The sequence below is a fragment of the Urocitellus parryii genome, chromosome 4 (genome assembly GCF_045843805.1).
Source record: "Urocitellus parryii isolate mUroPar1 chromosome 4, mUroPar1.hap1, whole genome shotgun sequence".
Classification (NCBI taxonomy): Eukaryota; Metazoa; Chordata; class Mammalia; order Rodentia; family Sciuridae; genus Urocitellus; species Urocitellus parryii.
In genome coordinates this window covers 175,743,891-175,757,619 of record NC_135534.1, presented here as the reverse complement: position 1 = coordinate 175,757,619, position 13,729 = coordinate 175,743,891, and the positions used below count along the sequence as shown (strand labels likewise).

General features: G+C 35.4%; 1 protein-coding gene across 2 annotated transcripts in view; it reads left to right on the top strand.

Moving 5' to 3' along the window:
- The window catches only part of Gne (glucosamine (UDP-N-acetyl)-2-epimerase/N-acetylmannosamine kinase), a 39,528-nt gene that overhangs the window by 4,646 nt on the left and 21,153 nt on the right, over positions 1-13,729 (top strand). The window contains exons 2-4 of one of the 2 annotated variants that reach the window (XM_026379887.2): positions 242-447; positions 7,017-7,468; positions 12,475-12,627. In XM_026379887.2, coding sequence (XP_026235672.2) covers positions 284-447; positions 7,017-7,468; positions 12,475-12,627 — 769 coding nt within the window. In that variant the 5' untranslated portion in view covers positions 242-283. The remainder of the gene's footprint in view (positions 1-241; positions 448-7,016; positions 7,469-12,474; positions 12,628-13,729) is intronic. The other variant, XM_026379883.2, reaches the window with a different exon arrangement.

Genomic DNA, 13,729 nt, shown 5'->3' with positions numbered 1-13,729 from the left:
TTAAATGAAAGTTGAGTTATGTCACTCTTAATTGCATTCCAGAGTGTTTTCTTGACTATGAGAGAAAGGGTTTGAGTTCGAGTTAGTCTGCTGAAATTTCTTCAGTGTCACACAGCAGTGGGGTTGGAAAAAATAGATTAAGAATCACTACACTAAGTGGTAGGATGTAATACTGAAAAGATCTATTTTTATATCTATGAATTATTCTGATAACAAACAATTTTTATTTTTGAAACTTCAGGAACTCTATTTTAAGAAACTCTCCAAACAAAAAAAACAAGTCATGGAGAAGAATGGGAATAACCGAAAGCTTCGGGTTTGTGTTGCTACTTGCAACCGTGCTGATTATTCTAAACTTGCCCCGATCATGTTTGGCATTAAAACAGAGCCTGAGTTCTTTGAACTTGATGTGGTGGTACTTGGCTCTCACCTGATAGATGACTATGGGTAAGCTCAAAGTGTTTTCTTATTCTTCATTGCAAGGGTATATGCCAGAGAGTTTGGATATTTTGTAGCCATATGGATCTAGCTTCAAATCTCAATTCTATCACTTAGTTTTTATGTAGTCTTTGAGAAGTTGCTTAGTATCTTTGAAACTCAGTTTCTTCAATTGTGAAACAGAGTGAAAACCTATGTTGTAATTTATTGTAACAGAGAATGATTTAAATCATCCATCACAATGATGTTGCTTATTAGATACTTGATAAATAATCACTATAAAAATATTACTATTTATTATTATATTCAGGAGAAATGCCACTTGTAAATGTATATTATGTGACTATAATAATATGATTCCATATAATCTATTTTGTAAGGTCTTTTTTTTGGGGGGAGGGGGTGCTTTTTGGATTGAACCCAGGGCCTAATGAATGCTGGGCGCACACACTACCATTGAGCTACATCCCCAACCTGTGTTTTGAGTTCTAATGGCAGTTCTTTAAAACTGGTTTATAGAAAATACATTCACCAAGTGAATGTATTTTCCTTTCCCTTTCCTTTCTTCAACAGCAAATGAAGTAGTATATACAGAACATTTTAAAAAAATCTAATTGATTTGAGATAAAGTAGAATGTTATAATATTATGACCATTGATATTTATTTTAGTGGCATTAGGTTTGTAGTGAACACATGGGATATATTTGCAAAATGAAGATTGAGTAGTCTTTGAGGGAGTAGAATATATAAACCAGAAATAAACATTCATTTAACTATATGTAATAAAGTGGCATTTAGTGCACCCTTGTGGCATGAAAATGTTCATGCAGTCTTCAAAGATGGTCAACAATGCATTATTATATATTAAAGTAGATTGTGTGTTAAAGTAAAAGTGTCCTTTTCTGAGACTCTTTAAAAATAAGACAACACTAGCAAAATAAATAAATAGGAAACCTGCCTTCAAAAACTATTTTAGCAGTTTGTTCTAAGCAAATATTTAAAAAGTAGAGAAGAAACTTATGGTTAGCTCAGGGATCCATAAATTTTTTAAAAATATGAAATGAATTCTGTCTACCTAAGAAAATCTACTTGGGTGAATAGGACAAGATAGAAGAGAAATTTTAGCTAGAGCTAGAAATCAAAGTTTGAGTGGGTTCTTTTGCCTCCATAGTGAAAGTTTTTGTGGTGCTGGGGATTGAACCCAGGGCCTTATGCATGCAAGGCAAGCATTTTACCAACTGAGCTATATCTCCAGCCCTATAGTGAAGTTTTGACAGGAAGACTGATGGAAGAGAGGCTCATAAGAAAACTATAATTGGGTTTCTTTTTTTATTATTTTTTATTCTTGGTACTAAGTATTGAAACCAGGGGCACTTAACCACTAAGCCACATCCTCAGCCCCTTTTTAGTATTTTATTTAGAGACAGGGTCTCGCTAAATTGCTGAGGCTGGGTTTGAACTGGTGGTCCTCTTGCTTCAGCCTCCTGAGCTGCTGGGATGTAGTAGATTTTTTATCTCCTACCATATCAATTAAGGTGGAAAGGTAGTATTTGTCTGGTAAGACTATTAAAAAGGAAATTTTACTAGTACTTAATAAAAATTTAAGTTTATAATAACTTTTTAAATTGAAACAGAGGTGTTTGGCAACTGAGCTACATCCTCAGCCCTGTTTTCTTTTATTTTAAGACAGGGTCTCTCTAAGTTGCCAAGGCTGGCCTTAAATTTGCAATCCTTCTGCCTCAGCCTCCCAAGTCTCTGGGATTATAGGTGTGTGGCACTATGCCCTGCTAAAAAGTTAAAGTACCTTCTAACTCAAGAAATTCGTTGCCTCTTAGTAGTGGAATTGGGTGACTGTGAGACAAAAGTGAAAGATTTTTCACTATATAACCTTTTGTACTTTTGAACTTTAAACCAAGTGAATGTATTTTCCTTTCCCTTTCCTTTCCATGTTGCCCAGGCTGCCCTGGGATCAAGCAATCTTCCTGTCTAAGCCTCTTGAGTAGCTGGGACTATGATTGTATGCCACCCTGCCTGGCTTGTACTATTTATTTTAAGAAGATATTAAAATAACAGGATAAATAAGCTACCTTCTATTTCAACTACAGACTGTCCCAGATGTATGATCTTTTGACTTATAGTTTTTTGACCTTATGATGGTTGAGTTTGAAGCAGTAGGCATCAGTAGAGACTGTACTTCAAATTTTGAATTTTGATCTTTTCCAGGGGTAGTGATATGCAGTATGATACTATGAAAATTTCAGAATGCTTGGCAGCAAGAGCAAGCCCAGGCTCCCATTTAGCCTTGAAATCCAAAGAATAAACCATTGATATTCTGTAGTGTACTGTGTTTCTAAGCTGTGATGTTTGCTAGAGTAGGTCTATTAAGTGAATTTTCTTTTGGTACTGTGAACCCAAGGGCACTTTACCACTGAGCACATTTCCAGCCCTTTTGTATTTATTTTGAGACAGGGTCTTGCTAAGTTGCTTAGGGCCTTGCTAAATTGCTGATGCTGGCCTGGAACTCATGATCCTCCTGCCTCAGCCTCCCAAGTTGCTGAAATTACAAGTATGTGCCATCATGCCTGGCTTTAAGTTCATTTTCAACTTGTGATATTTTCAATTTACAATGGGGTTATCCAGGTTAAATCTCATTGTAAACTAAGGTGCATCTGTACTTGGGACATTTTAAAAATATCAGCATTTTGGGGCTGAGATTGTGGCTCAGGGCTAGAATGTTTGCCTAGCATGTGTGAGGCACTGGGTTTGATTCTTAGTACCACATATAAATAAATAAATCAATAATAAATTAAAGGTCCATCAACAACTTAAAAAAATCAGCATTTTTATGCCCTGAAGAAGTGGGTGAAAAAGGAAAGCAAATGAGTAACAACAGAATGCTCAGAAATTCATTTGTTCATTCAACAATTTTTTATTAAACATCCAGGATGTGCCAAATGGCTAATGAGACAATATCCCTGTTCTCAAAGAACTTTCATTCTGGTGGGGGAGAAGAATGAGATATAAATAATTAATAAAAATGAAATAACAAAATAATAGAGGAGATAAAATAAGAAAGGAAAACATGTAATAAGAAAAAAAAATTTATGGTCTTAGGTGCTTTTATTACTGGTGGAAAATTAAGAGTAAATGGATAAATATCCAACTTAAATGTTAAAATACCTATTTAAGAAAAAGAAGCTCTAGTAATGGCAGAGAAGCTTATATCTGACTAACTCTCCTACAGCTTACTTTTAACTCTGGGGAAATATTTAAAAGTATTTGAAGGCACTGGAGAGCAATCAGCAGCAGGCAGAAACTACAGGAGATAGAATGCCTAAAAGAAGGGATCTGTACTATAGTAGGTGAGATACATGTTTCAATAACTTTTCCCCTGAGCATATTTCCCAAGCCACAGGGTGGTAGGTGGCTAGAACTCAAATAGAAAGCGTCTGTTATTTAGGCTGAGGTACTAGAAAATGGAACTTTTCTTGAGGGAATGATTCTAGAAATGAAAAACCACAAGGGAGAAGCCCCAGAATCTGTACATACATTCTTTACAAATTCTTGTTTGACCACTGAACTGCACAAACAAGGAAAATTTATTGCTTTAAAAGCTTATATTAAAATAGAAGTTTAGAGTCAATGATCTGTGTTTCTACTTTAGTAAACAATAAAAAAGATGAGAAAATTAAACCCATAATAGAAGGAAACAAAGAATGGAAATCAGTGGAATATAAAAATAAACAATAGAGAAATTTAAAAGAACAAAAAGTTAATTCTTTAAAAATATTAAAAAGTTGACTTCTAGCAATACATGAGGGAAAAAGAAAGAAAATAGAAATTTATCAGCATAGAATAAAAATATCATCACAAACATTAAGAAGAAGAAAAGGGGACTATTATACCAATAACTGAACAATTTAGATGAAATGGACAAATTCCTTGAAAAACCACTGCTTACCAAAACCCCTACTTAAAGAAATAGAAAAATCTGAGGCTGGGTTGTGGCTCAGCGGTAGAGAGCTCACCTAGCATGTGCAAGGCCCTGAGTTTGATCCTCAGCACCACATAAAAATAAATCAATAAAGATATTGTGTCCAACTACAACTAAAAAAATAAATAAATATTTTTTAAAAAGAAAAATCTTAATAGCACAATATCTATTATAGAAATTGAATTCATTATCAAATATTTTCCATAAAAATTTTCCCAGAAAGATGGTTCATTTATTAATCCCATCAAACATTTAAGAGAGAACTAACACCTTAAAGAAATATAAAAGCAGGGAGCCTTCCTAACTTATGTTATAAGGTCAGATAATACTGACGAAAAAACATGACAAAGACATAATAAAATTCAGTCTAGTATTCCTCAGGAATATAAACATAAAAATATAAACAAAATAGCAGATCACATCCAGCAATCAGATAACTGTGTATAAAAACCAGATAATATATTAAGACCAAGTGGGCTTATCTTAAGAATTCAAGACCAATTTAATATTTGAAAAACATTGTAACTAACACATTAATAGAATAAAAGGAAAAAAACCTATATGATCATTTCAGTAGATGTCAAGAAAGCATTTGATGCTGGGTGGTGGCACGCACTTGTAATTCCAGTGACTCCAGAGTCTGAGGCAAGAGGATCACAAGTTCAAAGCCAGCCTCAGCAAAAAGTAAGGCGCTAAGCAACTCAGTGAGACTGTCTCTTAAATAAAATACAAAATAGGGCTGGGGATGTGGCTTTGAAAGAGTACCCCTGAGTTTAATCCCCTGTACCCTCTCCCCGCCGAAAGAAAGCATTTGACAAAATTAAATAACAACCAGTTATGATAAAAAAAACTCTTGGAACCTTGGAATAGAAGGGAAACTTCAATCTGATAAAAGCTGTCTGTGAAAAACTGACAGCTAACAAAATTTGTGCTTTCTCTCTAAGATTGGGAACAAGGTAAGGATTTTCACTGTTCTCACTTCTCTTCAACTTATACTGGATATGAAACCGCCAGTGTGATAAAGTAAGAAGTAAAAACAAAGGGATAATGACTGTCATTATTTGCACATATGATTGCTTGTGGAAAATCCAAAGGAGTCTGCAAAATGATAACTACATCTGTATGATGTATGCAAGGAATCCTTAGGCTGGGCTCAGTGGCACTTACCTGTAATCTCAGCAACTCAGGAGGCTAAGGCAGGAAAATCTCAAGTTTGAGGCCAGTCTCACCAGTTGCTGGCGAGATCCTCAGGAATTTAGCAAGACCCTATCTCAAAATAAAAAATAAAAAGGGCTGGGGATGGAGCTCAGTGGTAGAGTACTCCTGGGTCTGATCCCTATCCCCTGCCTAAAAAATAAAAAATAGAATCCTTAATTATCCAACAAAATATGAAATGGATTAGGTAGATTATGAAATTATAAAATTATATGTACAATGTGTTCTCAGCCATGTTAAAATATTTGCATAAAATGGCTAGAAAGATTATATTTGTTGTTGCTGAGTAGTAGGTTTGTGGATAAAAATTTCTGTTTCCTAATTTTAAAATATAAATGTGTGTTCTGTATTTAGAAAAAAAAGTCATATCTTTGACAATTTAGTCATAACTGGGGATTTTTAAGAAATTGAGAGTTGCTGTTATTAAAGCATGAAGCAGTCTGGAAACTGCATTTTATAGCCATTTTAATTCTATAAAGTTACATTTTCATTCCAAGCAGAATTATGCCAGCATTAATGGTACCATTCAAAGAGAATTCAGAAGATAATTCCCATCACTCAGAAGTTTATAGTGCAGTGACATGTCAGGCATTCCGATCCCCCCCCCCGCCCTATTTTTTGGTAGAAATAATGAGCTTCATTTTTATAAGTAATATTTTTCCTATTAAAGTACATACTTTAGGGCTGGAGTTGTGGCTCAGAGATAGAGCGCTTGCCTAGCATGAGTGAGGCACTGGGTTCGATCCTCAGGACCACATAAAACTAAAATAAAGATATTGTATTCACCTACAACTAAAAAATAAATATTAAAAAAGTAAATTTTTACATATTTCTTTTTAAAAAATGACAGAAAAAAAAAATCTCTCTCAGATGTTTCTCCCCCCAGGTCACAAGTGAGCCTTCAAGGTGCGGCATGTGGGTTTTTTTTTTTTTTTTTTTTTTTTTTAATCAGCGATTGAACCCAGGGGCACTTAACCACTGAGCCACATCCCTAACTCTTTGTATATTTTATCTTGCCACAGGGTCTTGCTAAATTGCTGAGGCTGGCTTTGAACTTGTGATTCTTCTGCCTTGGCCTCCCAAACTGCTAGGATTATAGGCAAGCACCACCACACTTGGTGGCTGCATGTTTTTATCTCAGTCTGGGTGGTGGCCACAGGGGTGTTCATGTAACAAAACTGATCAGGCTTTAAGTACATTTGAGGAATTTACTCTTAATTTTGTGTATAAGTTATGCTTCAATTTATTTATTTATTTTTAAAATAAGTAAAAATGTGAACATGTTTCTCCCATCAGGGTTAGTGTTAGATTGTTTTTCTTGGTTTATTAAGAACATGGTGTCACATCTTTTTTTCTCTCCTGCTTTAGAAACACTTATCGCATGATTGAGCAAGACGACTTTGACATTAACACCAGGCTACATACGATCGTTAGAGGGGAAGATGAAGCAGCCATGGTGGAGTCAGTAGGCCTGGCCCTTGTGAAGCTACCAGATGTCCTTAATCGCTTGAAGCCTGATATCATGATTGTTCATGGCGACAGGTTTGATGCCTTGGCTCTGGCTACATCTGCTGCCTTGATGAACATCCGAATCCTTCACATTGAAGGAGGGGAAGTCAGTGGAACTATTGATGACTCTATCAGACATGCCATAACAAAACTGGCTCATTATCATGTGTGTTGCACCCGAAGTGCAGAGCAACATCTGATATCCATGTGTGAGGACCATGATCGCATCCTTCTGGCAGGCTGCCCTTCCTATGACAAACTTCTCTCAGCCAAGAACAAAGACTATATGAGCATTATTCGGATGTGGTTAGGTAAGTATGGCAGCCTTTATTTAGCCTAATGGCTGGTTTTTTTGGTCAGAAAGCATTGGGTATGTTTCAGTTCTTTTGGTAACTCATGGTTAAACTATTTCATTAGCAATCAGAAAGCTAAGGCTTTAGTTCACAGATCTTGCCCTATGGTCTGACTTTACCTTTGAGATTCACCTTTTCTGTAAAATAGACTTATTGGATTGAGCTTTTAAAAAAATATATGCTGTATTTATACAATGAAATGCTTTTATTTTGTTATATATAATGTGGGTGAATATTTAGTTACCAGGACAATTTCTATTATATCAAAAAGAGGAAAAATCAAACTACAAAACTACTTGTGAATATGATGCCATTTTTAGAAAAGCTATAAAAATGGATAGGCTAGGAAGTGTGTACACCAGGTCATTTCTAGTGTGGGATTATGGATGTTTTTATTTTTGTTTTCTGCATTTTTTAGTACAATGAAAAAAATTGTTATTTTTACTTTTAATGCTTTTCTAACAGTATTATTGGAATACTCAGGTGAGATAATAAATGTTCAAAGCAGATAGCAAACCAGAGGTACTTATTAATATAAGGGATTTTGATGATTATTATTAAAAAGCAAAAGTCATAGTTATAACATCAGAGTTTGTTATCTTTGTAAAACAAAGCCTTAAAGTGATAAATTTTCAATTATCAATAATCTGGCTTCCTGGAAATTACCTTTTCTAATCAGAGGTAAAGAAAACAAACCTAAGAACAGAATATTAACTAGTTAATTTATAGTGAGAATGCCATGTAAGAATCAGGACTAATCATTTATTTTGGATCTTCCTTTTTTTAAAAGGTAAATCTACTGAATAATGAAATAATGAATAGGTAATTGATTTGGTGATTATGTAATCAAAGAAATTTGGTGTATTTTTTATCCAGGTCACATTAGATTGGGAATGGAATTGGGCTTTCTCACTAGATAAATTAGTCCCTTCTATATATTTCTTATCCTTGGACAGATTTATAGCTATCAAAGAACCTGCCTAGATAATGGGGATAGAACAAACATCTGTCTCTCTTTTTTTTTTTTTTAATATACAGCTGCTCTGTCAAGTGGCTGTAAAGCTTTCTTTTTTTTTTTTAATATTTATTTATTTAGTTAGTTTTCGGCGGACACAATATCTTTGTTTGTATGTGGTGCTGAGGATCAAACCCGGGCCGCACGCATGCCAGGCAAGCGCGCTACCGCTTGAGCCACATCCCCAACCCAAACATCTGTCTCTTCACTCTCCTTTTCATATGCTTCTAAGTGAACCCTCTTGCACTCTGTTCTAATCATACTTTGAGCTCTATATATTCTGGGAAACCTTGTGTTACTGAAAAATTCTAGAGTAGAAAATAACCACTAGAAAGTAGAATGCAGCAAGAATTGCACTTATAAGATTTAAAGTCTTATTTGGGACCATTTAAGTAGTTCTTTATGAAAAGAAAGATGACAAAATAGCATTTATCAGGATATGGTCATGGAAGTGAAGTAATTTTTCTCTAATGGGTGCTGTTGAACCTTGCAATCCTAGCTAAAGGGGGTATGCCATAAATATATATAGCACCTTAACCTGTAAGTTAACTTTGACAAAGTTATGTATTTGTTTTACTAATATCTTAAGTGATAATGGTTATAGGTCCAGCTTGAAACTAGTCATAGCTTTGTTTTTTAAACCAGTGAAAAAGAAAATATAGGATAAAGAGCCGGAGTCATCCACCCTTTGTAATAACGCATTTTATAAAGCGTGCACCTGCTTTTTGACAAGCAACTTTATTTATTTATTTATTTATTTTTATGTGGTGCTGGGGATTGAACCCAGTGCCTCCCATGTGTTAGGTAAGTGCTTTACCACTGAGCCACAACCCCAGCCCCTTAACAAGCAACTTTTTATGTTATTACTCTGCTTATAGGAAAATAAGGTTGGGTAGACCACTTATGCTGTGTGTAACCAGACCAATAGTACATGTAACAATCCTAATAAAAACATTAGCAAAGGTCTTGGGAGTGTAGCTCAATGGTGGAGTTTATATTTAGCATGCTTGAGGCCCTAGGTTTGATTCCTGGGTCCAATTAAAAAAAGAGAGAGAAAAGAAAGAAAATTAGTACAGTTAAATAGACATTAAATTCCTAGTAACAAGGGCTGGGATGTAGCTTAGTTATAAAGTGCTTGACTGGCATGTGCAAGGTCCTGGGTTTGATCCCCAGTACCAAAAAAAGAAAAGAAAAAGAAAAAGAAAACAATGTCCTAGTAACAAAAGACACATCATGGTAAATACAGGACTTACAATACAAAACAAAATCATAGTACCTTAATAGAAAATGTATGGAAGGGCTGAGGCTGCTGAATTCAGACACAAATGGTTGCAGGTTGAGACACTGGTGCCAGCTTTGCACAAGATGTATCACTGCCAGGAATAAATAGCTCTGACTCAGTGTCTTGTTTTCTTTCTCACAGGTTTAAAAAAAGATATCTAGTTTTTGCTGTTTTGCCAATCTTTCAAAAGAAACTGCTTAAGTGGCTCTATATAAAACCTTAAAATGCAAAATGCAGTCTCACTGCACCTGTGTTGTACAGTTATTTTCTATGCACTACAAATGTTTCTTACACTTAAAGTAGAAGATAAATGAGAAGGATATTGTATTTCACTTCATAATTACTACAGATTTTATGCCAAGTTTTTTTTTTTTTTTTTTTTTGCAAAAAATGGGATGGAGTCATTATGTGAAGTGTTTTCTTTTTTAAAAAAAATTGTGCCAGTATTACTTAGAAAACATTTATTATGGGCTGGGGATGTGCCTTAGTGATAAAATGCTTGCCTGACATCCCCAACACACACACACAGACACACACACACACACACACACACACACACTAAATTCGTTTATTACTAAACTGACTCTGGTGCAAGATTAGGAGGCAAAGAATACTTATGAATATATGTTAATGTGGCAAAGATTATATGGTGAAATATGATATACTGGGTGTGGTGGCACATGCTTATAATCCAAGCTATTCAGGAGGCTAAAGAAGCAGGAAGATCCCAAGTTCTAGGCCAGCCTGGGCAACTTACACCCGGTCTCAAAATAAAATAAAAGGGCTGGGGATGTAGCTCAGTTTTTGCCTAGCATGTGCAAAGCCCTGGGTTCAATCCCCAGTACTGCCCTGTACCCACTCCCCCCACACACAAAAAAGTGGAAAGCTCTTTGGAAGCAGACTGCCAACATTTTTCTTCTTGATCTTCTGCTTGGTCCTTGGTAGTAAATTGTAGCAATAAATTGTGTAAAACAATCCTGCACTGGACTACAGAAGCACCCTAACCTTCTCGCTTTCAAAGAAAATTTGCCCTCAAAAGCCCAAGGATCAGAGACTTGCCCTCTGTGTTTTCTTTTTTTAAAATATCTTTCTTTCTTTATTTTTATGTGGTGCTGAGGATCGAACCCAAGGCCTCACACGTGCGAGGCAGATGCTTTACCACTGAGCTGCAGCCCCAGCCCCCACCTCTGTATTTTCAAGACAGAGTATATGGGCAAACAACCAACGTGAAAAATGAGGGGTGAAGGGCCCTTGTGATGGGACTGTGTTCCTCCATAGCTGTTGCCTGTTTCCATTAGTGTTCTTTGAATTTTTCCATGAAGAATCATGTATATATAACTCAATTACTACATTAAAGGCTAACATCTTCCCTCTATTGGGCATGGATGAGTTAATTTACATTATGGACACATGCCTTATAGTGGTACAGACTAATGCGGTGGTTGGATTGCAGCAATATGTAGTATTTCCATATTCCTTATGGTGAACACACTTCTTTTATTGCCACTCCTTTTCCCATGTTTTTAATGTTTTACAGCAGTCACCCTGTGACACTGATATTAAGCATCTTTGAAATTGTTTTGAGATTTGTGTTAACTGTAATGTAAGCTGTAAGAGGCTGTTTTCATTATGATTTTTTTTTTTTTTTTTTTGAGACCAAGTCTCCCTGTGATACTCAGGCTGGTCTTGGATTTCTAGGCTTGAGAAATCCTCCTGCTTCAGCCTCATGAGTAGCTTGGACTATAGGTGTACACCACACCCAGCTTTCCTCTGATCTTTTAAATGTTGTGTTTATAAAGTTTCCAGTAGATTCTTTTAGGCCTTTAGTACTTTTTCTTACTAAAATAAATAATAATAATAACCATTATATTTCTTCCTCCTCACAATTTAGAAGCTAATATAGGACCAATAAGTTCTCAAAATAAAAATTTGGAGCTAATATAGTATTTTAAATCAAATACTACTAAAGATTCTAACAGTAAAAATTCTCTTTTATCATTAAATCATAAAAATAAGTTAGTGGAGCTCATTTTCAGTTTTATGGGATAATACAGGCCCTGTGATAAACGTTGTATGTTGTATGGCATGGCACTATCAACCTAAGCCTTTTACATTTTAAATGCTTGCTGAGGAAAGCCTTGGTATCCCACACTAATGATGAATGAAGCCTTTCTAGTCCTTTCAGCAGAATTAGAACACTTGGCACTTGTTGAATCTGGTGAGTGATGGTTTGGGGAACACCTAGGCATTGTCAAATATTCTTAATGATCATTCAACTTCTGAGTACCCTGATTTACAACACACCATTATTAATTAGCAATGCTGATTATTGATTAGAAACATTAGTTAGAAATTGGGAATATTCACATTTTTTAGGGCTTTGGAATATTTTGGATTTTACAACAGTGAATTTATTGTTCCTGCTATTTACACATATATTTTATATTTGTGGTAGCAAGAATCTGTAAAATGTTAAGTTTGATGGTTCCTTGTTGCTATTTAGTTCTTATCATTGATCCCAATATGGATGACCTGCTTAGAATGTGACAAACAGTTTTGACCTTAGAATTTTTAAAAGCAGACTTTAAAGTCTTACTTTTTAGAATTTGCTGCTTCTCTTAAGTTGCTTAACTAATGAAGCAATGTGGTTTGATTTTCTTTAAACAGGTGATGATGTAAAGTGTAAGGATTACATTGTTGCACTACAGCACCCTGTGACCACTGACATTAAGCATTCCATTAAAATGTTTGAATTAACACTGGATGCACTTATCTCATTTAACAAGCGGACCCTAGTACTGTTTCCAAATATTGATGCAGGTAATTGAACTTGAAAATGAAATCATGCCACCTACATTTTCAAATTTTGTTTCTGTTTCCTCTTCTAATGAATGTCTTCCTACTCACCCATCTTATCATTGAAGGCCATCTAGGCTGAAGTGTATTTCACTTTTCAGAGAATTACCTATTTTGTTATAGATCAGAGTTGTGATTTTTTTTTAATCAAGTCTGGTAAAAATTTAATTAGAAAGAAGTAAATTCTTAAGAAAAAAATCTTATGTCCACCTTACTCTTATGGTTAGTTTCTTTCCTCTAGTTTCAACCAATGAGAACTTCTTTTTTTTTTTTTTTTAAAGAGAGAGTGAGAGAGGGGAGAGAGAGAGAGAGAGAGAGAATTTTTAATATTTATTTTTTAGTCCTCGGCGGACACAACATCTTTGTTGGTATGTGGTGCTGAGGATCGAACCCGGGCCGCACGCATGCCAGGCGAGCGCACTACCGCTTGAGCCACATCCCCAGCCCCGAGAAATTCTTATAATTGATAGTCTCTTATATATTTGAGGCATAAATATTAGAAAAGGAAAGTAATGATTCCACTGACTGTAGTAAAATTTCTATTATTACTCTTTCTTGTTTTCTTTCTTACTTATGTTTGGTATACCTTAAAGTAATTTTGAGCTTAAGCAGTTTAGATCTGGAATTCTTAACCAGTTGATGCTTAAGCCTGCCCTTGGTAATCACCTGATGATGGATGGTACTATGAACTTTTAGTGCTAGTGAGGCAAGTTAGCTGGGCATATGAGATATAAAGGAGAAGTACCCCAGCAGACCCCTACACTGACGGAATTTTCAAATACTTGCTATTGTTAGCTGACAATACTCAAATTGCTTTGCTTTTATGCTTTTTTTTTTTTTTTTTTTTTGGTAAAGGAAGCAGGACCCAGCCAGGCATAGTGGCACATGCCTGTAATCCCAGCAAAGCAACTTGGGAGGCTGAGGCAGGAAGATTTCAAGTTCAAGACCACCCTCAATAACTTAGCAATGCCCTAAGCAACTTAGTAAGACTCTGTTTCAAAATAATAAAAGGACTGGGAATGCAACTCAGTGGTCAAGTCCCCTTGTGTTCAATTCATAGTACCAA